The sequence below is a fragment of the Anser cygnoides genome, chromosome 20 (assembly GCF_040182565.1).
Source record: "Anser cygnoides isolate HZ-2024a breed goose chromosome 20, Taihu_goose_T2T_genome, whole genome shotgun sequence".
Classification (NCBI taxonomy): Eukaryota; Metazoa; Chordata; class Aves; order Anseriformes; family Anatidae; genus Anser; species Anser cygnoides.
The window spans coordinates 12,080,482-12,107,892 of NC_089892.1; the positions used below are offsets into that span (position 1 = coordinate 12,080,482).

A 27,411-nucleotide genomic window follows, 5' to 3' on the forward strand; every position below is an offset into this window, starting at 1 on the left:
CCTACACATCATGGGTGTTGTCACCACAGCTGCAGGACACTGATCCTGTGCCACTGGTAGTGTGACTGGAGGCTGCAGTGCCCATAATATGTTTACAGGATGACATGGAACTCAGCAACATGTAATACCTGAAGAGGTTTGACATTGTGGGATGTGTTTTTCCATCAGAAAGTAAACAGAACACTGTTTCCTCCCCTGCAATTCTGTGTTGTGTGGTTTTGTTTTCTTTCTTTTTTTTGTTTTGTTTTTCTTCTTCAAGTTTAGCAACTCAGTTTGTCCTCCTTAATTGTGGATGGTGTGCATTTTTCTTTTATTTAAAGTAGAGTAGAGTGATCTGGTTCCGATGCAGGCTTTCACAGCTATTGTGTAGGTAATGAGGTGTGTGCTAAGCACCGACTGTGGTAGTATTTCTGCTTGGCTTCCAATTAAATGGCACATTTTAAACGGGTCTATTTGTAGAACAGTAGGGAAAGACAGTAATTTTTCCACAAATGACAGATTGTCCTCTCTTTTGGGGGTTTAGTGCTAAGCCTAGTGAGGGTCAAAAGCAGATTTTCTTTCCTTACCTATTTCATCCCATATTTCTCTCTTGGCAGCCATACAAGGGTTGCTGGAATTTTTAATGCATTTTTAAGCTACATGAATTTGTCGTTTCCTGTGATAAGAAAATGAATACTAAAAAATGAATGCATGCTTCAGGCTTCTGTTAAATTGTTTCTCTGCTTATTTGTGCAGAGTGTTCAAATCTCCAAGAACGATTTGCTTAGTTGCTTTATTTATTAGTATTATTATTATTTTATCATTAAAAGTCCACCCCATTCTCAGCTTTATCTGGAGGATAAACCAGAGGCAGATCCAAATTTACAGGCTCATATGATGCATGTTAACTGAATAGTTAGGCACGGATGTTCAGGGCCAGCACTTAAAGTAGTATCCATGGCTGCTTCAATAATTTTTTTCTGTTAGACTGTGAACCTGATATAGAAGTAATCTGGTTCTCAGATGTAGGAGATTGTAATGGATAATACAAAAATGCAGTCATTATGGCTCTAAATTTGTATAATAGATGTATATTTTTATTGTATAATTTGTATATTAGATGGTACTCTTCCCTACTCCTCTACACCGATTGATAATGACCATCCTCTCTAATGAAGATGCTGACAACTATTTGTGCAGGGTGGGACAGATCGCAGTGGGTCTGTGGAGAAGCAGGTAGGGGAATTGTGTGCATCCTGCTGTGTACCAAAATTCAGTGCCAAATCTTCTGCAAGGATTTATTTACAAAACTTACATTTACTTTTCCTTACTCACACTCATTCTCTCACAATTTTGTTCATGCACGTTCGCACCTGTGTGCTCTCAGGCCAGCGTTCTGATGATTATCCATCCAGCACTGGGTGTGATGCAGAGGATGAGGGATGCTTTAGACAGCTCTTCTCTATCCTGTGTGAGTCAACAGAGGTTTGGGGTTTGCTTTGCCTGGTGGGCTGGCTGGAGGAGCAAGGGTGTGTGCAGCTTTGCTGCCTTGCTGATGTCCTCCAGCCAGGATACTGTGTGGTTTTGTGCTGCACACTCCAGCTGTGTGGTTTGTGCTGCACCCTTACCAGAGCGCAGTTTTCCAGGCTGGGCGGGAGATGTACCTTCCTGAACTTGACTAGTGGGAATGCATTCCTTCAATTTTTTTTTTTCCTGATTACCTCCCACATATACATTTCCACTTTTGTTTCTTTCATGCCAATCATGGTATGACTGTGACTTGTCTTTGTGATAATCCCACACTGTGGAGGAAACGTGAGGGCTGTCAGCTTCTCCACATCTCATTCCCTGACCAGGCAGCTGAAGATGGAGTCTGACTACGTGGTGAGTGAGAGTACCCAGAAAGTGAGGGCTAGCAAGGGGAGGGAAGGAAACAAATTCTTGCAGCCCGGAAACTCCACTGCCTCTGCCCAAAAGAACTGGCCGTGTCCAAGAACTGGCCGTGTCAGGATGACCGGGGGCACTGTACAAAACAGGTGACAGCGGGCAGCAGAATATAACCTGCTCCCCTCGGCGTGCTCGCTACCTTCCGTGTCGCTGCCGCTCCCGCCCCGGTTTCTTCTACTTCGGGACACGCCGGCTCCGCGCGGCCTGGCACCCGCTGCGTGTGTCCCCCTGAGGGGCCGGCGCGGTGCGAGGGGAGCGCTGCGGGGGCCGACCCTCCCCTTGCGCAGAGCCGCGGGCAGCTCCGCCGCCCTCCCGCCGCCCTCCCGCCTCCCGCGCCGGCTCCCGGCGCCCTCCGCGGGGCGCTCAGCGGCGGCCGGGCCCGGGCCCGCCCAGGGGCGCTGACGGGGCCCGGCCGCCCGGGGCCGCCGTTGTTAGGGCACGGCGGCGCTGTCGCTAGGGCCGCCATAGAGCTCCGGAAGTGCTGTGGGCCTAGAGCGGCACCCGGAAGCGGCCGCTCTGTCCCCGCTCGGTGCGAGGAGGCTGCGGGATAATGGCGGGCCGCGCGCGGGGCGGGGGGCGGCCGGGCTGCGGCCCCTGAGGCGGCTGCGGCCCCTGAGGCGGCTGCGGCCATGTACTCGGCTGCCGCCGCCTCGCCGCCCAGGCGGGACTTCATCTCCGTCACCCTCAGCCCGGAGGAGGCGGCGGGGGTCGGAGGCTACAACAACAGCAAGGCCTGGAGGCGGCGCTCCTGCTGGCGGGTGAGGGCGGCCGGGCGGGACGCGGGCTCTGCCCGCGGGGTGCCCCCGCCTGGGAGGGGCTCGGGCCTTGCCCGCGAGGGGAGCGCTGGCAGCGAGGCTGCTGCGGCGGGACCGGGAGCGCTGGGCTGCGCCACGGAGCCGCGGGATGGTTCGCGTTGGGAGGGACCCCCGAGCCCGTCCCGGCCCAACGCCTGCCTGCGGGCAGAGACGCCTCCCCCTAGGCTCTAATCAGGGTTGGAGGAGGGAGATGAGGTTTGCTTTGGGTGCCTTTGTCCCCCTGTTTTGCGGCTTGAACGGGCAGCGCCGTCCTCTGCTGCAGCTTCTCAGTGGAACGGTTCCGCCTTTTGTGGGAAGGCTGGGTGTGAGAAGAGAGGTCCCCGGCAGAGCTGTGTGGAAGCGACCTTATTGTCTGACTGGGACAGGGGGTGGGCAGGCAGATTTAGTAGGGGTGAGCGTCTGCTGCTGGAGAGGTAACCTGGGAAAACGTGAGGCAGTGGGATGAGGTGACTGTGGTTGCAGACAGGGAGTGAAGTATAGCCAAATGTCGAAGACTTTACAGATCGTTGGAGGAGGAATCGTATGAAGAACTTGTTTAGGGACACAGGACTACAGCTCCTCTCTTATTTACAGTTCAGGAAATGCGGGGACCGAGCACAAGATATTTCATCTTTCCTTTTGCCTGTCTTCTTTGCCAGCATGAAAAAGGAAGATGCTGAATGCCCTCATGTATTCTTGTGTCTCATTCCTGTCCACCCCAAGAACACACAGGCAGTGCCTCTTTTCCCGTCCTATCCTGAGGAAATAAAGGGCTGCTGGATTTCAAGCATCCTTTTGCAATTGGATGACTGTGTGGTTGACAGTGCAGGTAGAGCAGAAGGTGAAGGAGCAGGACCAGCATGTTGCAGCATGCGTAGGGAAGGATACACAGGGTTACTGTCCTGTCAGCGGTGTGGGAGGGAAACAGGAAACGTGCATCTTGGAGCCTGGCAATGTGAACGCTTTGATATTTTCTTCATTGAAATATTTGCAGCCTCTGGCTCTTACTAAGAGGATGAGAACTCTAGGAAGTACCGTGGGGTGTAGAGAAGTTTGTAGGAAGCTGCAGGGTGTTCCCAAGTGTAGCATCAGCACTGAAACTCCCTCTCTATGTGCCAAAGCCAGTAGTTAGAAGCAAATTCCTGCTTTGGTGCATTTTGCTATGACTGTTTTAAAAGCAACAAAATGGTAATTTAACAATTGATGTTTAACTGCTCTCTCTGTAAACGGGGGAAACTTCTCTGTTAGTCTAACATGTCATTTGAAGTCTGACTTAGTAATTTTGTTGTAAGTACTTCGATTTTAAAAACACATTTTTGCCTAAAACCAATCTTGAACATGTGTTTTTGTTTTGCTTATTAAACTGTTGTTTACTTCTTTTTTATATGTTGCTACGGGTTGGTTACTTTTTTTTCTGGTGACAGACCCTATTCTACATGACAGTTCTACGGATGATTTTTCCAGGGGCAGTATGCCTCGCTTTTCTTGTCAGTGACTGGTCCTTAGCTTATTTTAAGCCTTTCTTCTTTGCTGCAGTAGTGTTTTTAGTTTTCCTGTCACTTTTTCTCCCGGTTTCTTATTTTGGCTGTCTGTTTTGTAGTAGCTCCCCAGCAAGAAGGGAAGAGACTTTTGGCTTGTTTCCAAAGTGACATCTGGGCAGATGCACAGGTCAGCCAGCCAAGGCTGTGATGAAAGTCACCATGCTGCAGATGACGCTCTCTGGGATCCTCAACATATGGCATTCTCCAGGGTTCTTGCAGCAAGTGGCTCTAATATTTCTCTGAGCCTGCTGTGCCATATGCTAGCATGTTATATTTCTTTTTTCTCTGTCATCAGAGAAAATAAGCAATGGATTTTTGCAGTTGGAAACAGAGGGTAAAATTAAACAGTCAGTTTTGCGTTACTTGCTCCAAATGAACTGATAGGTTTATTTATTTATTGATGGAGTGGGCTCTTAATGTTGTGCTAAATATTCTTCCTCTCTCTCTCAAAGAAATGGAAGCAGCTGTCTCGACTGCAGCGGAGTATAATTCTCTTCCTGTTTGCCTTCTTGGCAGTCTGCGGAGTCATTTCATTTACCAGCATGGGGGAACCATGGAAAAGTATGTGTTCTGTATGGCTCTAAATTACCTGCATGTGGTGTTATGTTTAAGAGAGTGTTGTAATTTTTATAACTCATCTTAAATTCTATTGACTGTGACTTATTGCATCTCTTAAAGCACAATTGTTAAACGATTTTTTGTGACATGTTTCAATGGGTATGCTTAGTCTGAAGTACTTATCTCTTTGTTATCTTGACTGGAGCAATGTTTTGTTTTAGTTGGTTTGGATATCTACATATAAACGTTACGAAAAAACATAGAGGCTATTAGTAACCCAAACCTAAGCAGTAGGATAAGGTGATACTCTTTTGGTTTTGATTGTCCATAAGATTTGAAATTCTAAGGTTTTCTACAATACAAAGGCACGTTTACCATTGACGTAATCTTGCTGCCTGTGTTGTGAAGCTAAAATAATAGCAATAAAAAAAAGCATGTGCCTTTCATCAGCCTCCTTTGATATTAAAGAGTTTGTTAATACCAAATGACACTTGGTATTCAACAATTAGTGCGGGTTTATCAGTGATGAATGGAAACACTTTTTGGGGGTGCTTCTAGTGTGTGAATGCAGCAGACTTACAAATTTCTAGCTGGACGTGTTAATTCTCTGTGCTGAGCAACAGCTTTGTATGTTTAGGTTTAACAAACAAATCATTGGATGAGCAGAGAACAGAACCAGAAATACCTGGATTAAAGCTGGTGAATCCAGCTGTTCTGCCAGCGCCACAGAAAGCAGACGCCAACGCTGGAGACTACCCCGAACGTTCACCTCAGGTATTATGAGAAGAAATGAGTTTTGTAAATATGCCAAAGAGTTTGTGGAAGCTGCAAATAATGATTAGTTCCAACAAATTTTGTGGAAAAAGGTGTTATAACTTGCAACAAAAACCTGCTGTGGGTGGAATGCTGTCATCTCAGGAAGGGCTTTGGGCATGGTGTGGTATTGCCTGGCTTTAAGTGTTCAGTGTACTTTTTCTTCATCAGTGATGTACCTAAAAAAACCAAAACAAAACCCTACAACTTAAAATTTGGGTAATTTAACCAAAAGTTTTAAATGAACAAATAAAGAAAAAATTAAAAAAAATTAAAAAAACCTACCACCACCAATGAGAAGATGGTGTCTTCAGCATACCTTCCAGTCAAATCAGAACTTGCCTGTTGATATTATATCAAAATTAATAATTTTGATTTATGGTTTAAATTCTACCACCTGTGCAATGAGCATTCTTTATTTCTTCAGAAGCAGCCAAAATTGCCTCACGTTCGGCGTAATCCTTCCAATCTTCAGATCAAACCACCACGGAGGGATGTGAGGCTGAAGACGCGACATGCGACCAGCAAGATTGTAGAAGAGCCGGTCCAGGCTGATAAAGAAGAGAAAACAGAGAAATCTGTTATCAGGTAGAAGTGTTTCCAGCAAGTTATAACTCTTTTTTTTCTTCTCTCTTGCCTCCCCCCTGCCCCTTCTCTAAGGATCCATTGGATGTTGGAGTGAAAATTGCAAGGGCTTTCGTTGTCTGTGTCTGAGGTTGATTTCTGTCTTTACCTGTGTTTGTTCTTAAGTTTGGTCTGACAGCGGTAGATATTGGTGGATTGATTTATTTAATTTGGGTGAATGTGCAGCTTTTCTGTTTTTACTATTTGCTTCTAAGAATTGCAGAAGGTTTGGAGCCCTGCTAGGCTCTAATGCATTTCTAATGTATTTAGACAGTTAATGCACTGGAGAATTATCAGTGTCTGTGAATTTCTTCCATTTGTTTTGTAGTAAATGTTAATGTGACGGTATCGGTATAATAATATAGTCACAAGCCTCTTTGTTCTGGGCTAGATAAGGAAAATTGTACCAGTGTCATAGTGTTGATTAGGGATATGATGCCAGTAAACAAAGTTAAGCCCAAGTTGAACTGGCAGAAGCTGTAGACATGTATATAGCATGTAACTGTGTAAAATATGTTTACTCCTTTCTTATAAAAGATTAATCATACAGTTCAAAGAACCCTTATGCAGATACAAAAATGTCTTTACTAGAGGAGCTATGCTGCTGTAAATATATTGATCTAATTTATTAGGTTATTATCCAAGATAGTATTGACTAAAATCTTTTGGTTTGGGAATAATTGAAGAAATGTAACTTTGAAAATGAAAAGACTACCAGAAGTTCAGCAGAGGTGCTTAAGATATGGGAACACCAGACTCCCTCCCCTCCGCCACCCCCGTGTTTGTGTCCTTTTCAGTACTGGCACAGCTCAGCTGATCATAGCATCAGTATTTTGGCTGTTGATACTATCCAAAATCTCTCAGAATGACTTGAACTGTTTTATTCCTATGCTTCCACTGATGCTATCACTTGTAGGATTAAACCAGTAGTAACAGGAAAATGCGAGAGTGATGAAATCACTCAGACTTGATAGAGATCTAAAGAATGAAAGTAAGAAATGAAATGATTGAGTTTATGGAAGTCAGAGGGCACACTGACTGTAAACAATAGAAACTTTAAAGGTCTTGTAAGCTCAGTTCTGTAAGGAGAATCATCATAGAATCGTAGAATGGTTTGTGTTGGAAGGGACCCGAAAGATCACTAGTTCCAAGTCCCCTCCATGGGCAGGGACGCCTCTCACCAGACCAGGTGGGCAGCTGAACTCCACCACAGATGCACTCTCAATCGCCCTTCTCAAAGGAAAAAGGGGAGAAAATACAATGGAAAGGGCTTAAGAGTTGAGATAAGGACAGGGAGATCACTCAGCAATTATTGTCACGGATCAAACATACTAAGCGTAGGGAGATTAATGTAATTTATCCCTAGCAGACTAGAACAGTGGGAAACTAAAACCAAACTATAACCACCTTCCCCTCATCCACCCTCTTCTAGGTTCTCCCCCCGAGTGGCGCAGGGGAACGGGGGCTGCAGTCAGTCCCTAATGCCTCATCTCTGCCGGGCCTTCATGATCACTCTCTGCCCCTGCTCCATGTGGGGTCCCTCCCACGGGATGCCATCCTTCCCAAACTGATCCTGCGTGGGCTTCCCACAGGCAGCAGCTCTTCAAGAACTGCTCCAATGTGGGTCCGTACCACAGGGTCCATCCATCAGGAGCCAACTGCTCCAATGCGGGTCACCCGGCAGCAGCTCTCCCCAGATCCACCTGCCATCCATGGCAGGTGGATCAAGGGGCCTCTCCATGGGCCACGGGGAACTTTTGCCCTGGCGCCTGGAGCATCTCCTGCCCTCCTTCTGCAATCACCTTGGTGTCTGCAGGGCTTTCTCTCACTCCTCTCTGCCAGCTGCTGTTGCGCAGTGTTGTTTTTTTTTTTCCTTTCTTTTTTTTTCCTCCCCCTTTCTTAAATCTTCTCTCCCAGAGGCACAACCGGCATCTTGCATTGGCTCAGCTCTGGCCAGCGACAGATCCCTTCTAGAGCTGGCTCTGATCTGACATGGGGCAGCTGCTGGCCTCTCCTCACAGAGGCCACCCCAGCAGCTCCCCTACTACCAAGCCCTTGCCATGTAAACCCGGTAGACCAGGTTTTCCAAAGTCTCATCCAACCTGGCCTTGAATGCTTCCAGGGACAGGGCATTCACAACTTCTCTGGGCCACCTCTTCCAGTGCCTCACCACCCTCCAAGTAAAGAATTTCTTCCTCACATCTAATCTAAATCTCCCCTCTTTTAGTTTAAACCCTTGCCCTATCACTGTCTGCCCATGTAATATCATGAACTCAAGATACACCGCGACCTCAAAGTTAACGTATCTACGTAGTAACAGCATGGTTGAGACCGATCGATTGATGTTGATATGAACCTGGCTTGATGTGAAGCCCATTCTGAAAGACTTTTCCTTCAGGAAATCTGTAACGATAATGAAAACCTCTTTCGATTGATTTATGCTTCTGTGTTGGTTGGGGATGCTTGGGAAATCTCTTGGAATTAAAGCAGTTTTAAATGGCTAGTCCATTGTGTTTATTCATGAGTTCTTACTGATCATCGTTTGTGTGGTACTAATTTAGTGTTAGTGACTTCTGTGACTATTTCAGAACCCGTAGGTAACAAAATGCTTCAGTGCAGCAATCTCAGATATCTTAGTACTTTTTAAAAAATTCATTAAATTCTGTTGTCAAGATACTTAATGAAATTCCAGGAGCCTGTTCTAAGATACATATCTTAATCCAGTAAAATTTCTCTGGCACAAATAACTTTTTCTTTGAACAAAACAATTATCTAGTGGACCACATGGTTATTTTGACCCTTGATACAAAATCATTCCTTTTTATCAAAATATAGTGAAAAATAGGAAATAAGTCTCATTCAGTTGCAGGACTTACTGTGATCAAATTAAGTATTAATTTCAATCCTCTGTATTTGCAGCTGGAGAGGAGCAGTGATAGAACCTGACCAAAGCACTGAGCCTCCCTCTAGTAAAATAAAGGAGCCAGAAAAACCTTCATTTTTGGAAGCTGAAGGCCAGAAGGAACCAGGTAAATAGTACAACAAATTTCTGGTCACTCCCTGCACATTTTTTTCCCTTTAAATGAAGGAAGCAAAATTCTGACAGGAGAAAGGAATAAGAATAAAAAATGTGTAGGAAAGATGATTTACCTAGGACATCCAAACCTTTCAGTTTCCTTATTTCACCATGACAACGTACATGCTTGTTAGTCTTCAAAATTTTGATTGAGTTGCAGCCTCCGCTTTCAGTATTGAATGAAGAATACTCTGATGCATGTGTAGAACTTAACTAATGTGTCCAGTGCCGTGGTAGGAAACAGTTTGCTGTGACTGTCTTCAGTGGCCAGATTCTATGTGAGTAGGTTGCAGAATGTGCGTTACACGTGCTATTCCTGGCAGCTCACTGCTACCTCTGTCCTGTTACAAAACGCACATGTCCTTCTGGAAACTGTATTGAATGCTCTATGTAGCGCCTAAGAGACAACATGTTCTCTTCCGTACGTTATTGGAACCATAACTACCAAGGGCTCGTTTTCTTACATGCAATCTTATGTGTCTGTTCCCTCAGACTCTATATATTTGCAACAGCATTATGTCCTCTGAAAGTCTGAAGCAAGTTATTTTCTAAGCTAGAGAGGCTTCTGATTACGGACTTCTATGTTTCTTTGCCAGAAGATAATCTTGTCACGTTGAGAGCACTGTGAGGATGCCCTCAGTTTCACCCCTTATCTTTTGAATCTCGGCTGCTACTCTCCCACATTGATTTTGTCTCGGCCATACAAGAAAAATCAGAAGAATGTGCTGAAATATTTGCATGACGTATTTTTTCCCTTTGTTTAGAGAGGGCACACATTCCATTCAGATCTTCTCGCCCAGCCTTTGCTTTCCTTAAACTGTTAAAATGGTATTGAAAATAAATTTTAGTGTCAAATTTTCGTAATCTATTCTATGGGAAGAGCCAGACATTCCCGTCTGTCCTCCAGAAAAGGGACGTTTAAAGAGAGAGGGCTTGAAAGTGAGTTTCCTTTTTCAGCAGTGTTTTCTTTTGTTCTGCAAATCCAAGGAAAGTGACTTCCTCCCTGATTTAAGTTGAACTCTTTTTAAGGCTCAGCAGGAAGCAGTAGAAATTTGTTTTTGTAGTTGTTGGACTCCTTGTGGAGTAAAGAACCTGTTGTTATGCTTCGTGGTTTCATGTAAGGAAGTTCCAGTCTGATAAATGTGGCGTAATACAATGTGATGTATTTGGCTTGTGCTAGCTTAGTATAAGTGGGGTTAGTTATATACTGCTTGATATTCCCCCTTTAGAATTCTGTTTGTTTATAGCTTTCCAAAATATTAACTAATAGGCTTCAAAATTTTCATGTTGGATATGTACCATGAGTTCATTTTTTTCTGACAAATTGTAAGCAAAACCTTAAGTTGAACCAGGGAAAAGGAGATGGATTTGCCTCCGTCAGAAAATGACAATTTTCTTCCTTTTGTTTTAAATGAAAAGTTCGAGAGAAACAATTTTGTAGAACTGACTTTAAATTTAGCAAAAGGGAACAAATAAGATAGGAAGATAAAGAAAAATGGTATGTGGTAAAAAGCTGAGGTCCGTACCTAGTAAGCATACATATACAGCAGCTGAATTACAGTTGATTTAAAGTCTTAATTCTGGTATTTCCCGACTTTCAGGTCTTTGAGCTTTAGTGATACTCATCTCACAGCTGTGTGTGTGAACATTTTAATGTTGTATTTGGTGAAATGACATTGTCAGGGAGTGATCTCTGTTTCCATGAGTAAATTGCTGACCAGAGACGCTGACTGGTTATTCCACACAGGAAAGGCTGTGCTGAAAAGAATAACCTGAGTTTTTTCTACTTACATAATTTAAGTAGTTTTAGAAGAAAGCTTATTCTGGGTAGGATTCAGCAAAATGGTGTTCGGTATAGGGATGCATGTATATGCAGTATAGGGAGTTTGGTAGCTCCCCTGCAGAAGTCTTGAGCAAGGTGCTGTCTTCCTTTTGCAGTGCCCATAAATGAACGTCAGATGGCTGTGATAGAAGCGTTCCGCCATGCATGGAAAGGATACAAGGATTTCGCTTGGGGCCATGACGAACTGAAGCCTTTGTCCAAGTCTTACAGTGAGTGGTTTGGACTTGGGCTTACCTTGATTGATGCCTTGGATACTATGTGGATTTTAGGCTTAAAAGAAGGTAATTTCTTTTTTCTCCTCCATTTTTTCCCCCTGAAATTGCTTATTTTCTATTCAGGCAGTATATGGTCAGAGTTCTTTAAGGGAACATTTATTAGATGTGGCTGATAAGTTTAGTTTTCCTGTGAGGGTGAGTGTGCACATGCACACATGCACAATGTCTAAAAATAAATACTAAAAAAAAAAGTATGAACAGAGACCATTGCTCTTGGATTAGAATTTAGAGCCACAAAATAATACTACACTATTACATATAACTGGATATATATGCTAGAAACTGAGGAATGGATTAATAAGCCACTTGATTTGGTTTCTGTACTAAAATACTAGTGACATCTTTGGGCCGTTATACAGCCACTGTCACCTTTCTACCCATCAGCCTCATGTAGTTAGCCTGAGATCTCCTGGTTTGTGTTTTAACATACGTAATATGAATATTTCATAGCTGGATTTCAGAAGTTTATGTAAGGAATCAGTGGATAGAGGAGGGGAGTATTCAACACCACCTTTGTGAACTGCTCTACTGTCTGTATGTTTTTCAAATATTCTGGAAGTGACTTTGTTTTTAGAAGACTTTCAAACAGATTGAAACAGATTTTAAATACTAAGTCAAAAATCTGCAGTTCTGTTGAAGAAAACTTGCTTAATCAGTATTTAAGTGTGCAAGAGTGTTTTTGTTGTTGTCTAGGTTTTCTTTTTTTGGTATTAAATTTTTTCTGGAACTTTATGTATTTAACACTGGTAGATAGCTTCCTTTGTAAACTTTTACAAATCATGCCATTCTTAGTGTCAAGATAGGAAGAACAGAGTTGCTAGAAAGGATACAAGGAACAGTGAAACCTTTTGTGGTTCTCTCTTTTCTAAGTCTGAGATTCGTGTAAAATACTAAATCAAACAAAAACTCCATTTCTTGTGTCTGCAGCTCTAGACTTGAGCAGGTTGTCTTGAAGTTTCATCAAGTTGGCAGCGTGCTGCTTTTTCCATTAAAAAAAAACTGTGAACTGCATAGAGCTTTTAAAATATTAGTAGTTCAGATGTGTTAAAAATAGATTCTTGTTGAAGACTACTTTATATTTTATAGCAATTCTTTGGTGATTGCCTTAGAAAGCTCTTGGGGTTTCTTTTGAATAAAGTGCAGTCTAAATGAAAGTTACATTTGAGGTTGCTGATATTTCTTATAAGCTGATAAATGCTAATGCTTCTGTGAAAAAGAGTACCTTACGTTTTTTTATTTTACTGTTAGATAATGGTAACAACAGACAGCACAGATTTTTCTGTGGTTCTTCTCAAGTAGACTGAGAAGAATGTTTACCCCAAATACAAGACATTCAAGAATTGAATACAAAAAAAAAAAAAAGAAAAAGCTGCACAAGCTTTCTTGGCTGCTCTAGTTGAAATCCTTTGTTCATTTCAGGTGATCTCAGGTTTTATTAAACAGGGTACATGTCATTTGCACCTTTTTTGCATCCTTCTGCTTAATCTTCATATGGAATACCTTTCATTTCCGGGGAAATGATTATTCTTCTGTGACTGTTCAAATGCAGGAGTTTCTGAAGAGTGTGAGATAGTTTAAGATAGCTTAGCCTTCAGTGTTAGAGGTGTAGGCTAACTCACGTGGACCATGGAGATAAACCCTGTGCAAAAGCAGTCATCAGGTGATACTGCTGAAATGCTGTCAGATCCCAAATGTCTCTTTATTTTTTAATTGCTTTTTGAATTAGTAGTGTCAAAACAACCACTTTTGTTTCTGGAGAAAAAAATTGCGGACAGTTTTCAATAGCATGTGTCTTTGTATGTGGATTTTGTGAGTTAAGTGCTGAACTAGGAGGCAGGCTCCCCAGGATATTGCTAGACTAGAGGCATTAATGGCTTTGATTGAAAATGTTATCGGTTATCTTGATAGATCTCAGCTTTGGTTTAAAAAGATTTAATTAAAAATTTCAAACAGCTCTTGTTGGAAGTGTAGCTAATTGTCTGACAAATCAATGGATGGACTTGAAAGATCTCAATTTCTAGACTATATTAATAAAGAATTGTTCCAGTTCTTTTTCTTTATTTTGCTGAGTATTTCTCTTTGTATACGTCTGTGGTGCATGCTGAATAACCTCTAAGCTGATGGTAATCAAACTTCACCTATTGTGTTCTCTTTGCTACAGTTTTCAACCAAAAATTATGATCTTGGTAGACAGATACATAAGTAATTGTCATGGATATATGGAATGCTGATTTCTCTAGTACAGTTTTTGGAACATGCCAGAAACCCGTAAGTGAACTACATTTTTTACCTTTCAGAGTTTGAAGAAGCAAGAATATGGGTAGCGAACGACTTAGTCTTTGATAAAAATGTGGATGTGAACCTCTTTGAGAGCACAATTCGTATTCTTGGTGGCTTGCTGAGCACCTACCATCTCTCTGGAGATAGCCTCTTCCTGGAAAAAGCTGTGAGTAATTATAGAGTCTTAGTAATGAAACCGGACTGTATACGTCGTATTGGACAAAGTTGAGGGAGGATTCATCACAAAGTTGAATGTTGCCATTTTGCAACCATTTCATATTTAAAATGGTGGGAGAGGGATTTACTATTAGTCTTTTGAGCCTGCACTTCTGTTTGCACCCTGGATCACCTCAGAGCCCTAATATGTTTTATCAGGTATACTTATAGATGTGCCTGTTCCTCTGTTAACGAAGAGCTGACCATAATAAGAAAGTTTATGGAAAAAAAAGGGGTAAATGACTGGAAAAGAGTAATAGTTGTATTTTTTTTGTTGCCTTTTCTGTATAGGCATCTTAACAGCATCAACCACCTCCTTAAATTAGCATCTCAGTCATTTACTTAAGGATTAAATCACATTGTATAGGGACTGCAGACTCAAATGAGGCATACAGTACTAGGAACAAGGTAGAAACTCTGTAGTTGTTGTTAGGAATAAATCCATGACCATTTTTAATTCTTTGCTTTCTTTCGGAATCTAAAACTAAGGAACTGTTCTCTCTCTGGTAGCTGAAAAAAATATAAAGGGTTGGGTGTCTGTATATATTTTTGCATATGTGTGTCCTGTGCTCTTGGGTTTTCTTTAGAAAGACATAGGGAATAGGCTTATGCCAGCATTCAAGACCCCCTCCAAGATACCCTATTCTGATGTCAACATTGGCCGGGGCACTGCACATCCACCTCGCTGGACATCTGACAGCACTGTGGCAGAGGTGACCAGTATTCAGCTGGAGTTCAGGGAGCTCTCTCGTCTTACTGGAGATGAGAAATTCCAGGTATGGAAGAACCTGTTGATGTTGCTCCTTTTTTCTACCTATTTACAACACTGCCACTGACTCTGACTCTGTAGTCTCTCAGTGATGTTAAATGAGTTCTGAAACTCTAGATGAAGGAAGAATAAGAAAAATAAATCATTCAAATTATTTTCTTAAATATCAGAAGGTAGTAGTGGAGATGAATAATTATTTTTCTCCCTGAGGAACAGCTTTCATTTTTATAAAGCAAAACAAAACAAACAAAAAAACCCACACAGTTTTTAGTACTGATGTTTTTGTTTAACACCACATTATTAGGTTTGAAAAAAAAACACTAAGCTAAACAAGGTCTGTGAAGCTGTGCCTTGCTTAATATTCAGAATTCTGTGTGTGGTTTCTTGATGCCATTATGTAAATGCAAAGAACAAAACCCTGTTGTTGCCCTTCAAGGAATTAGAATTATTAAATTAGATTCTGAGTCACAGTATAAAAAAAAAAGTTGAAACAAATAATTCCAGATAAAATAATAATTTCCACTCTTCTTTTTATTTGGTAACGTAATTCTGTTGTTTTAAAGAATTTTTAGCTGTAGCGGGTTCATGTAGTTGTTCTTTTAGCTGGACTTCTACTGTGCAAGTATGACTAAGTCAGATTGTAGTCTCATGCCCCAGTACTGTTTTTTGCAGTACTGGTTTTTGAATGGGCTTACAGCACTCGGGAATATAGCTGAATATAGCTTTGTATTTGGGAAGGAGATAGTTACAATTATTGCAAGGTAATCATATTTACCCATAACATGAGGTTATGAAAGTCATAAAGTTTGAAATCCTGTATTTAATACATTGCATGAATGGAACTTGATATTCCCGATACTAGTTTGAAGAAGAATAAAGATTTGTTTTCAGCCTGAAGCTACTAGCTACAGTCTTGTACGTGTAATTTCTTTTTTTTTCTCTTTCTTCTAGAAAGCTGTAGATGAGGTGACGAAGCATGTTCACACGCTCTCAGGGAAAAGTGATGGACTGGTGCCTATGTTCATAAACACCAATAGCGGGCAGTTCACTCACTTGGGTGTCTATACTCTGGGAGCCAGAGCTGACAGCTACTATGAGTATTTGCTCAAGCAATGGATTCAGGGTGGGAAAAAAGAAAATGAGTAAGTTCTTTCCACTTCTCATATTGGTGTGAAAATGGTGCAAGCTGTAAAAATTTCTGCTGTAGATGACTGCATAAAGAAAAATAATCTGTATGTGCAACAGTCAGCTGAAAATATCTCTGTTTTTAAAAGCGAGCCAAGAGGACCTGTGGTAAATTGATGTAAAAACAGCATGAGAATTAGGCTTAATCTAAAAACTTCTCCTCCTCAGAAAATTTTTCTTTGTTAGCACATCAGATGCGAGGAGCACTAGAGACTGGAGAACAGATAAAAGTCTTTGTGCTAAATATGGAGCATAAATAGGCTAACTTCTGAAATAATGGTGATACTTCACTTCAGCAGCGGTACAAGCTTTCTCTGGTACAAGCTTTTCCTTGTTTTGAGTACTTTTATGTAAGAAAAGCAATTAAATATTGTGAAAAAGTTTCATAAAGAGGGTAGTGAAATATTAGAAAAGATTGTGCAAGCTCATTGTTTCTCCATCTTCAGAGATACTCAGAAATTAATTGGAAAGTCCCCAAGCAACCTGATATAATTGAATCTAATTTAGAGGAGGGGGTTGAGCTAGAGATGTCCTTACTAGCCTGGATTAACTGTGGTATGAATTACTGTACTCTTAAGGATTCCTGAAATGAAATCTGGTGGTTGTCTGGAAACAGAGTTGGTGATATCTTTACCTTAATACTTTAAACTTAGGGGTTACTTGAAAAGCAAACCTGTATGGTTACATGGTAGCAGTAACTAATAAATGTCCAGTATCAGGTGTGGTTAAACGTATTATGTGTGTATGTGAGCCAACTTGGAATGGTTTTAATTCACAGACTGTTGGAAGACTATATGAGAGCCATAGAAGGTGTGAAAAAGCATCTTCTTCAGAGATCACAACCCAAGAAGCTTACCTTTGTAGGAGAGCTTGCTCATGGCCATTTCAGTGCCAAGATGGTAAGAATACACCTGCATTTAAGATGACAATTAAAGAAAACAACAGCAAAACAACTACCACCAAAAAATATCCACATACGTACAGGCAAATGCAAGCCTGCTGTGTTCTTTCCCCTCTGCCCACCCCCACAAAATGAACAAACCAACAAAAAAAAAAAAAAAAGCCTTGGTAGCTGTTGTGTGTCTCATGAGTTGCCTGCAGCTTGTCAGAGAAAATCTGACCTGTAGTGATTGCCGTCTGAGCCGAGACGTGTTCTCTGGACATGTGAGACACTTCTGGAAGATGACAGAAATGTCCCTGTAGTTCTTTCACTGCTGCTGTTGCATGTTGGGAAAGCAATACAGAATACTCTGTGCACAAGTCATCCTCAGGTGCCTTTCCTCTGTGATATACAAGAGCCAAATATGTTTTGTTTGTAGTGCCTAGTATCTGTGACGTTCAATGTGCTATAAGCAAGAGGGGAAGTCTAGGAGAGGTAGTGGTAGGAATGGGAGTCAGCTGTTTCCTGTACTCTAGAAGAATGGTACTCTTACATCTCTGATGCTCTATAGAAGTGAGGGGTAAAAGCTTTTTATTACTCCAAATAAAGTTGCAAGAAAGGGGCAAGCTTTCAGGCAGAAATATATATATGAAATCTTGTGTTTTCCAGTTGTAACAGTGGTTTTGTCTCTGTGAATGCTGTCTGTCTTACGGCAATGTTAAGGTGATTATTTCAGAGTAATGAAAATCTGCTTCAGCTGTCCTATCTCCCTTCCCCTAAGCTTTGTTTTCTGTTGCTGACTCATCTTTCTCTTTGGTCCTACCTCAGGTTTTATGTTAAAATACTGGCACATGTTACATGTTTATTTTAAATGCTATTCTGTAAAAATACAATTTAAAACATCATTACTTAAATAATTATTAAAGTATTATATAAATATTTTAAATAATGGTATTTTTAGGCAATATCATTTTCCTTTAACTTGCTGTTTTGATGGACATTATAGTTTATTAGCGGTTATTTTTGTGAAGATACTAAGCCTTCAAAATCCACTAGGATCTCTTTTAAATGCTGTCTCAAAGTATTTTTCTTTTTCTAACGAACCTTATAGCAGTGCTTGTGTTCTATTATAAGTTTAATTTTAAGCTCAGGTGATCAGTTTGTCCCTTATTTAGTTGTCTCTATGGAGAAACCTTCAGATGATCAACCTCCCCCCCCCAGTTGGTATTAAATGTACAGTTCTGGTAAAACGGAACACCCCCTTCCCCCTAATTTGCCCAGACCTGCCACCCTTCTTTCAGATACCTGACCTAAAAACACGTGGTCTGATACCTTTTTCAAATTTGTGATGTGACTGTAATAATGCTTCCTGCTTTGTGTTGCATTACACTACATAGTTAAAATTTACCTTCAAGTAATTTGTACCTGAAATGTCAAGAAAACAAAACACAAACAATTTGAACACAAATGTGTCTGTGTGTGTAGTATTAATCCTGCTTCAGTTGATTTTTGTAACTTTTTTCCTGGTAACAGTTGTCTTGTCTTACAGGATCACTTGGTTTGTTTTTTGCCTGGTACTTTGGCACTGGGAGCTCACAATGGATTGAGTGCTGATCATATGAAACTGGCCGAAGCCCTGATAGAAACATGTTACCAGATGTATGAGCAAGTAGAGACAGGCCTGAGTCCAGAGATTGTGCACTTCAATCTTCATGCACAAAAGGGCCACAAAGATGTGGAAATCAAGGTGAACAGTTAACTGGCCTCAACAGTACTTTGATGTCTCTTCTGTATCTCTAGTATGCTGTTAAAGCTCCCGTCTGGACATTGGTGATGTACTCTGTTCTTGTGAAGCAGCATGTTCTGTGGCTGCATTGCTTTACAGGTGTACCCTAGCCCTTGGTTTTAGTTAACCCTGCAATGTATTTATTATAGAAGCTGAATTATACATAGTAACCCCTTTAGGGTAGGTGGAAATGGGAATTGCTGTTTTTCTCTCTGCATGTGTATTAATCTGAATTATTTGCCTTTTTATTTTTCTCTTGCAGCCTGCAGACAGGCATAACTTACTGCGACCAGAAACTGTGGAAAGCCTTTTTTATATGTACAGGTTCACCGGAGATAAGAAATACCAAGACTGGGGCTGGGAAATCTTGCAGAACTTCAATAAATACACACGGGTAAGGTCAGCTGATAACAACCTGGTTCTTTCAGGACTATATTCACTCTCCCTCTGTCAAGAACTTCAGAAACTTTGTTTCTCAAAAGCCATCAAATAACTGAGGATACTTAGAAGAACACAATAAAATGCCGGTTCGTGTGGTGTCTTACAGTCTGAGATGCACCAAATACTTAGTATATTCAGTAAGATTACTTATATTACATTGATTAAAAGTAAAATGAAGAAGGTCTATGCAGACTACCAAAGTACTTGTATGCTGTCTTGGAAGCTATTAGGATCTATACTGTGATCTTTAGAATTCAGAAGCTGAGAAGTACCTGGCTGGATTGAAACAATACTTTGATTAAAGTGGCCAGACAAAAATTGCCGTGGAAGTGCATTAATGCTTTAATAAAGGGCTTTTTTTATTTATTCTGATGACAGTGCTCATGGAGATACTGCTTTGATATGCTGTAAAAATGTGGTCTAGATGCCAATGGTCATTAAATATCAATGGTCTGTTCTTAACAGGATAGGTATGGTACTCTGACCAACTGTAATGCAGACATTACACTATTTAATTCCTGTACATTTGTTCAGAAACTTCATTGGTATGTTCTTTGTGATACTTCTTTAAATTAAGCATAAATGGACATTTTGCTTCATTTTATTCTAGCAGTTTGTTTGGTGGTTTGTTTTGAATTGCACAGAGATTTTTTTCATAACTGTATTTTTATGTGCAAATGAAAAGCAAGTACTAATAGATCTTCTTAGCACTTTTCTTCAGGAGGAGCTGCATGTTGAGATTAAAATATTTTAGGTTATAGGAAACATACAAAGTTTCTGCTTATTTTTTTCTCTTTTTGCACAGGTTCCTACAGGTGGTTATACTTCCATTAACAACGTTCAGAATCCCAGTAATCCAGAGCCACGAGATAAGATGGAGAGCTTCTTCCTTGGGGAAACGCTCAAGTACATGTTCCTGCTGTTTTCGGATGACATAGACTTAATCAACCTTGACAAATTTGTATTTAACACAGAAGCTCATCCACTCCCAATCTGGGTGCCGGCATAGATAGGGTGTCAGTAGACATTCCAGTGGTGTTGTTTTTATCTTCAAGTCACTTTAATTTTCAGGGTTTGAGGAGAGATGCTATATTGCACCTTTTTTAGGCTTAAACAAAACCTTTGAGAAAGCATCTCTGGTTTGGAGAAGTCACGTCAGTCTTATATCTAATCCCTGTGCTTTGGTTCTGTGATGGACAATCTGTGCAATATTAAGCTGCTTTTCCTGGTACTGATGATTATGAGGTTTAGAGAATAATCATAGTGTGGACCATGACATTCACGGGGCTCTGGTGAACCAGAACTCACTTATGTCAGTCTTAATAAATGTTAATTAAATATCAGGAATGCAGCAAGATGTCTTAAAGCACAGGGATGTCTCTGAAGAGAAGGAATAAGCCTTCAGGTTTATTCTGGACATACTGAAACACTTGGTTATGGCGCCATTCTTTCATAAGAGCATATGGTGTTTCAGATGTTAAGTGGAATAAACGATGAACCGTAATTTCCGAGGTAGAAGTTAAAGCTGTCAGTATTGTTACTGATACTCTTGATCTCATTCCAAACTACCAGGCTATGCTGCATCACGTTAGAAGGAAGTGGCAGCAGAGCAACTGTTGTACAGTGTCTTAGTTTTATAGAGCACTTTGAACAGTCTGTTCAAGCTGTGGCTGAAATGAATGATGGAACAGAATTTGCTGCTGATTTGGCTCAAAGTGGTATATAATTTTGTAGACGTTTTGCAGTTTTTTTAACTTATCTGCAGGAATGCAGGAGACAATGTGAAACAAGTGAAACTACACATGCATTATATATATTAATTGTATCAGTTAGACCTCAGGTATTCTGACTGAAAGCTGCTTTGTGAGGTTGGGCACTGGGAAAGCTTGTGAGCACATTAGATATAATTCCAAGTCAACCTCCTTCCATCCCTTCCTGTCCACATCTTGCATTGTAAGGTGTTTGTTGGCTCAACATGCTTACAACTATACAGCAAAATTCAGGTTATTCATCATTGTTTAGACTGTAGAGAAGTTGTCATTTTTTTTGTTGTTGTTAGGGGTTCCTTGGTAGATGTGTTTTCATCAGAAGTATTAAAAGCAGACAGTCTAGATGTATTATGAGAATTCCTGGTTGCAATAGAATTACTGAAGATTTCTCAGTTCTTTGAAAAGAAAGCAGACTCAGGTTTGCTTTGTATAGAATCTTATGGGAGCCTTGGGATCTTTTGTTTTTATATGTGCAAATAGGTTTTAAACCATGAACTCGGAAATCAGCTTTCTGTAGTTTTCTGCCTTTGGCTTTGTATCTACTTGGACAGTTCCGTATTCACAGATCACAGAAATTTGTATGTAGTTTTAAAGAGGTTGTTCTCACCAAAATGTCTTTTCCCCTTTTTAATTAGTTAATGGGAGCAGTGGGAAGTATGCAGGTGTATGGTAGTGGAAGAGAGGTACAGTATCCTATAAATCTAGGGTTGCAAAACAGAACTAATCTGAATCTGATTGTAATGGTTAATTTTCCAGTGGCTTAGGCATATGTGTATTTTACAGCATTTGTAACCATTGACTTTTAAAGTAAGGTATATCTTTATTTGTTTTATGCTGATTAAGTCTGTTTGCTCGAGTCTGAACTTACTATATGGACCACCACTGAAGTCCTTTAAAGAACATTTATCATTCCATTTACTAATGATGACTTATGGAGATGAAGGAATTTTATAAATTGCACCGTTTTCTGTCATCAAAAAGAGCCTGTGATTTTTCTAGACAGGACAATTTTGTGCAGAATTACAATGTTGCTCCAGTTCAAATGCCAGCAGTAACCTTGGAAGTAAGTCTCTCATGTGTACAATGTAATCCAGTAGCCTTAGCCTGCACAACCTATTTGATACTAAGATTTTCTTTGATGTAACAGAGAAGAAGGAAACTGCTGTTGAAATGGAGGAGGAAACACCTTCAGTTTTTTAGTTTGTGAAGCAGGTTTGTGTTACTTTGGAGCTCAGCTTTGGCTAAAAAATGGAGGATTAAAATGAGATAAAAGGAAAAAAAGATGAATTCAGTGTGAGTACACAACCTCTTGTTCTAACTTGTGTTGCTTGGGCCTCGTGCCTTCAATTGCAGCTAGTATTGATCCCATAATTGCTGATTTTGCCATGCATCATAAAAATTCCAGACTTTGGTGTTTCACCTATAGGACAAGCCCTGCTGAGGGAATGAAGAGAAGTCTGAAGATGTGAAATATATCTAGGTGTTCACCAAAAATCTGTTGTTGAAGTCTTACGCTGATCTTAATGTAGTTGACTCTACGAATGAGACTGTGGGAGTCTGTGTTAAAATTTCCTTTTGTGTCATGTTTAACATGAGAGTAATACTAATCCATTGCAGAATGAGCAAAAGGAAGGAGAGAAGAATAAACACACACTTTCCCAAACACGTTTTCTGTTTTCTAGCTGAGCTTGTTGGTCCAACTGATTTCTTCTCTACCTTATTCTTCCTCGGAAACTGAATTGTCTTTGCAAAGTGTGACTTTACTGTACTCATCCTTCAAGTCTGAAGTTAAGATTGCTCAGCTCTGTTTAGTATAGAAAGCAAATGCTTGTTTGACTCCTTTATCACATGTGAAATGGCACAAACCTGAATAATATGACAAAAGCTCATCTGCTTCTTCCTGTTCTTTTGCAAAAGTCATTTTAATTGCTTATTTATTTTTACTTCCTTAATATAATACGTTGTGTCAGATCAGACTGTGAACTTTGTCCATCTCACTTCTACTATATATTTTCCCTTCCTGCCCTCCCAAAGCCAACAGAAATTGTGCACTTTTTTTTTGTTTTTTCCAGGGGCATGTGGGGGTGTACTCTTGTGGTTCTTTGAACCACAGCCTTAAGTCTGGGGTCTGCAATTCATTTTGGTGTTTCAGCATCCTAGTGTGCTTCTGACGCTTAAGTCAAATGTTGTGGAAACATCATCTCTTCAAGCCAGTGATTTTGTCCTTTTGCACAAAGAGCTGCCTTGGTTTCTCTCCAAGAGCTTGAGTGCCTTGTCTAATTTAACTAAAGCAAAAAAAAACAGTTGTACCCAGCTATACTGTTTATTTATGCTTTCACTGAGAAACAAATGGGTATGGTCACACCCATAGAGTACTGCACAAATGTAGGGGTTGGAAACCTCCCACTCTGGGATTTAATCTGTTTGCTCAAAGAAAATTCAATACATGGATGGGGAGCACATTTAGCATCTAATCTTTGTTCAACCTTTTTGAGAACTGAATTCTTGCTACCAGAGTGGGAAACTGAGGGTTTTGCAAGGTCCATGGTATAAGCTTACAGGGGCCCTTCCATGTTGAACATTTAAGATTTTCAGCATTAAATGTCAAGCTCAAATACAGCTGTATTTACTCCTCCAAATACTAGACAAAGAATCAGCTCGCTTTCCTATTCTGTACCTGTGTGATAGTGCAGTGATAAGGAATGCAGATAGGACAGTTTTTTTGCAACTAACATGTAAACAGTTTTGTGAGTTCTTTGCATTTCTCCTGCTCTAAGACTTTTTTTCCCCAACTTCAGATTGGAAGAGAATTTTTTGTGTGCGCGTGTGTTTGTTTCTGTTAGGTTGTTTGTTTGTCTGCAAGTATTGTTGGAACTTAATGTCAAAGTCTGGAGGCCTCTGCTTCCACTAAAAACGAAACCTTTGGATATTCATATTTTGTGCCTGCCAGCTTCCCAGAAAACCTGCTCATTTGCATGATCAGTTTCCAAACTCTGACTTAAAGGCTTGTGGCCAGACACACTGGTCTTACTGCTTTGTGCAATGTTCCCAACTTGGTCATACCTTCCTTATGCTGTTATGTGGTGATAAAATAAGCCTTTTCTCAATGACATCACTGATACAGGTCTTAAACCAGCATTTATTGACAGTGTTTCAGGTCATGTACTGTCTGCTTGCACTCCATTTTCCTTTTGTGTTCCCAGAAATTCAGCCACAAGCACCCATCCCACAATGTGTAGGAGTGGTGATTGCTGCTGTTGGGTTTTCCCTGTCAGTTCACAGAGCACCGCATAGCCAGGCTTTTCCGCTTAGATCCCATCCTTCCTTGCCCAAGGCTTCAAAATGTTATATGTGTTTGTGGTACTACCTTCAGTCTTCAACCACAGTTTGAAGCATATTTTTGTAATTATTTTTAGTACTGCTCATCTATAATCTGCATGGAAGTCCATGTATATCTAGTTTATCCCTTTGCTGTAGTACTTTAGATTTTAGTATTCATCCATCCATATAAATCAAACACTTGATGCGTGTCCCTCACACTATGTGGATTCCTCTGGGGCAGGTACTGTCTGCAAGAGGAAAATAAGGGATCAGCCATAGTTCATTGTAAGAGGATTAAAGAATTTGAATCCCTCTGGAAGCTCATAAGATGCCTTGGGCAGCTGATCGCTCAAAGGCACCAAAAAAGCTGGTGTCCAAAGGCGGCAAATTGCAGATTACTTTCCAAAAGGCGTACACTGAACTTGTTTGCTTTGATGTACTGCTGGTTTGGTTTAGGGTGCCTGCTTGCTGGGAGCTAAAGATGCTGTTAGGTAATAGAAGCAAGATGCAATCCCCTCTCTTTGCACAGACATCCACCACCGTATGCCTTTTTTATGTGGTGCTACTAATGAATAATTGCAAGGGTACAGCAAATCTCAGTTCAGAAAAGTTGGGGGACTGGGGGTGTCTCTGTGCATGGAAGATGAATACCAGGTTGTAGCTCACTAAGGCAGATTTGTATGACCCATAGTTTCAGAAAAAGAAATCTGAAGCATGACTAGTAATGAGCAAAAGGGATGCTGACAGCTCTTAGCAGAAGGATGCAGGTTTTCCTACAGCACAAATGGGAAGGGAAAAAAAAAGATTACTGAGCATATAGTTCCATTAGTAGTCTTAAAGCCTCTTTATTTGGGGCCTGGAATTTGACTAATTGTGTCTTCCTAATGGTGTTCTTCATTTGTAAATATCTGAACAATTTGATAAATGGACTTCCATCTGTTCCTGTTCTTCTTCCTTGCATTACTCAGTAGGGGGCATGGGGCAGAAGCTTTGGCTTTCTGAGCTTAAGAACAGGAAAGAGGTAAGTTAGTCATATGCAAACAAAACCAAATCCTTTTATCAGCACCTGAATATTGTGAAATAACATCAGTGATTGATATTGTAGCTCTGGGAACCAATGTACTGTGATGGTAGGGAGGACCTGGCAGTGCCAATACTTAAAGTCTTGTGTTTGAGCAATGTAATGTAAGTTGAAGCAATGCCATGACTTTGTGTAAGTAATGCAAGCCTTTGGTGTCCTGTGAGACTTCTCTACTAACTCATCAACTGAGGCATCCAACCGATAACTAAGATGTAATATTTTTGCAATTATGCTGATATTTATTGGTATATAGTAATTCTAGTAGGTGAGAATCTACTTGTTAATGTGCAAAGATGAGTTTACCTTGAAAGATCAAAACTATCCTTTTTTATCTTCTTTGCTTAAACTACCAAGCCATGAAATTGTCATATACTTTAATAAACTTGTAATTTATTTTAAAAAGACCTGAAGATGTCTCAAGTGTAAGTGCATTTCCTGGTCACTAGTACTCAGCTCTTGAGTAACAGCAGTACAAAACAAACAAATAAACAAAAAAACACCCACAGCACTGCATGAGGCTGACCAAGTCTATTTGTGTAGCTGAACACTAGTGGAATCTCTTATGAACCTGTGCATGTATGATACAAAGATGTCATGAGGCTGTGTAGGGACAAAATTAGAAGGGCCAAAGCCTAATTTGAGGTCAAACTGGCTATTGCTGTTAAAGAGGAAAAAAAAAAGTTTTTATAAATACATGAACAAGAAAAGGAGGACTAAGGAGAATCTCAATCATTTCTTGGTTGTGGGGGGAAACATAGTGACAATAAATAGGGAAAAGATTGAAGTGCTTAATGCCTTCTTTGCCTTGGTCTGTAGCAGCAAGACCACGTGTTCTCTGGGCACTCAGCCCCCTGAGCTGATAGATAAGAGCTTTCTTCTGCTCCTAGGCCCTTATAATCCATGAGGAAATGGTTAGCGACCTGCTACACCACTTAAATGTGCACAAGTTTATGGGGCCAGATGGGGTCCACCTGAGGGTAACTGAGAGTACTCGTCAAACCCCTTTCCACCATGTGTCAGCAGTCCTGGCTATGGGGAGAGCCCAGTCAACTGTCAGCTAGCATATGTGACACCCATCTACAAGATAGTTTCCCAGATCCTCCTTCTGGCCTATAGGCCTGTCAGTCTGACCTAGGGAACCTCATGCAGCAGATTGAGTGTCATCACACAGCATTTACAGGAGAACCAGGTGATCGGGCCCAGTCAGCATGGTTTTTTTTCTCTTGGAGAAGCTTGCTGGACAGATGTACGCTTCATTGGGTTAAAAATTGGCTGTGTGGCTGGGCCCAAAGAGTTGGGGTGAATGGAGTTAAATCCAGTTGGAGTCCGGTCACAAGTGGTGTCTCCCATGGCTCCATATTGAAGCCAGTTCTCTTCAATATCTTTATCAATGGTCTGGACGAGGGGTTCGAGTTCACTCTCAGGAAGTTTGCAGTTGACACCAAATTGGACCGTGAGTGTTGATCTGCTTAAGGGCAGGAAGGCTCTGCAGAGGGATCTGGATAAGCTGGACCGATGGGCCAAGGCCAACTGTACGAAGGGCACCTAGGCCAAGTGTCGGGTCCTGCACTGGCAGGTACAATAACCCCATGCAATGCTACAGGCTGGGGGAAGAGTGTCTGGAAAGCTGCCTGGAGAAGAGGGGCCTGGGGGTATTGGCCGATAGCCAGTTAAATATGAGCCAGCCGTGTGCTCATATGGCCAAGAAGTCCAACGGCATCCTGGCTTGTATCAGAAGTAGTGTGGCCAGCAGGACTAGGGAAGTGATTGTCCCCCGTACTTGGCTCTGGCGAGGCCGCACCTTGAGTACTGTGTTCAATTTTGGGCCCCTCCACTACAAGAAGGCCATGGAGGTGCTGGAGCGTGTCCAAAGAAGGGCAATGAAGCTGGTGAAGGGTCTAAAGAACAAGTCTTATGAGAAGCAGCTGAGGGAGCTGGGGTTGTTTAACCTGGAGAAAAGAAAGCTCAAGGGAGGCCTTACCACCCTCTAAAGCTACCACAGTGGAGGTGGGGGGGGGTTGGTCTCTTCTCCAAAGCAACAAGTGGTAGGACAAGAGGAAATAGCCTCAAGTTGCACCAGGGGAGGTTTATGTTGGATATTAGGAAAAATTTCTTCACTGCAAGGATTGTGCAGCATTGGAACAGGCTGCCCGGAGAAGTTAGCTGAGTCACCATCCATGGAGGTATTTAAGAAACATGTAGATGTAGAGCTTAGTAGCATGGTTTAGTGGTA

At 41.2% G+C, this 27,411-nt stretch overlaps 1 protein-coding gene across 2 annotated transcripts; it reads left to right on the forward strand.

Moving 5' to 3' along the window:
* The first annotated feature begins 2,426 nt into the window (after positions 1-2,426).
* On the forward strand, positions 2,427-22,057 carry MAN1B1 (mannosidase alpha class 1B member 1). 2 transcript variants are annotated; one of them, XM_048053769.2, is made up of 13 exons: positions 2,427-2,684; positions 4,714-4,822; positions 5,457-5,593; positions 6,063-6,220; positions 9,176-9,285; positions 11,271-11,456; positions 13,748-13,896; positions 14,534-14,722; positions 15,667-15,857; positions 16,679-16,799; positions 18,330-18,527; positions 18,829-18,960; positions 19,813-22,057. In XM_048053769.2, the coding sequence occupies exons 1-13, from the start codon at positions 2,556-2,558 to the stop codon at positions 20,014-20,016; spliced, it is 2,013 nt and encodes a 670-aa protein (XP_047909726.1). In that variant the 5' UTR covers positions 2,427-2,555; the 3' UTR covers positions 20,017-22,057. The 2 variants fall into 2 exon arrangements, with proteins under 2 accessions (XP_047909726.1, XP_047909725.1); XM_048053768.2 differs by having other exon boundaries at positions 2,428-2,684; positions 6,060-6,220.
* The last annotated feature ends 5,354 nt before the right edge of the window (positions 22,058-27,411 follow it).

What these genes read in the sequence shown, in the direction of transcription:
- MAN1B1 (XM_048053768.2), top strand. Translation starts at nt 2,556, where the DNA reads ATGTACTCGGCTGCCGCCGCCTCGCCGCCCAGGCGGGACTTCATCTCC. An exon ending in TGAAGGCCAGAAGGAACCAG is followed by an intron (nt 9,286 to 11,270) that starts GTAAATAGTACA and finishes TTCCTTTTGCAG; the next exon opens with TGCCCATAAATGAACGTCAG. An exon ending in GGTGGGAAAAAAGAAAATGA is followed by an intron (nt 15,858 to 16,678) that starts GTAAGTTCTTTC and finishes TTTAATTCACAG; the next exon opens with ACTGTTGGAAGACTATATGA.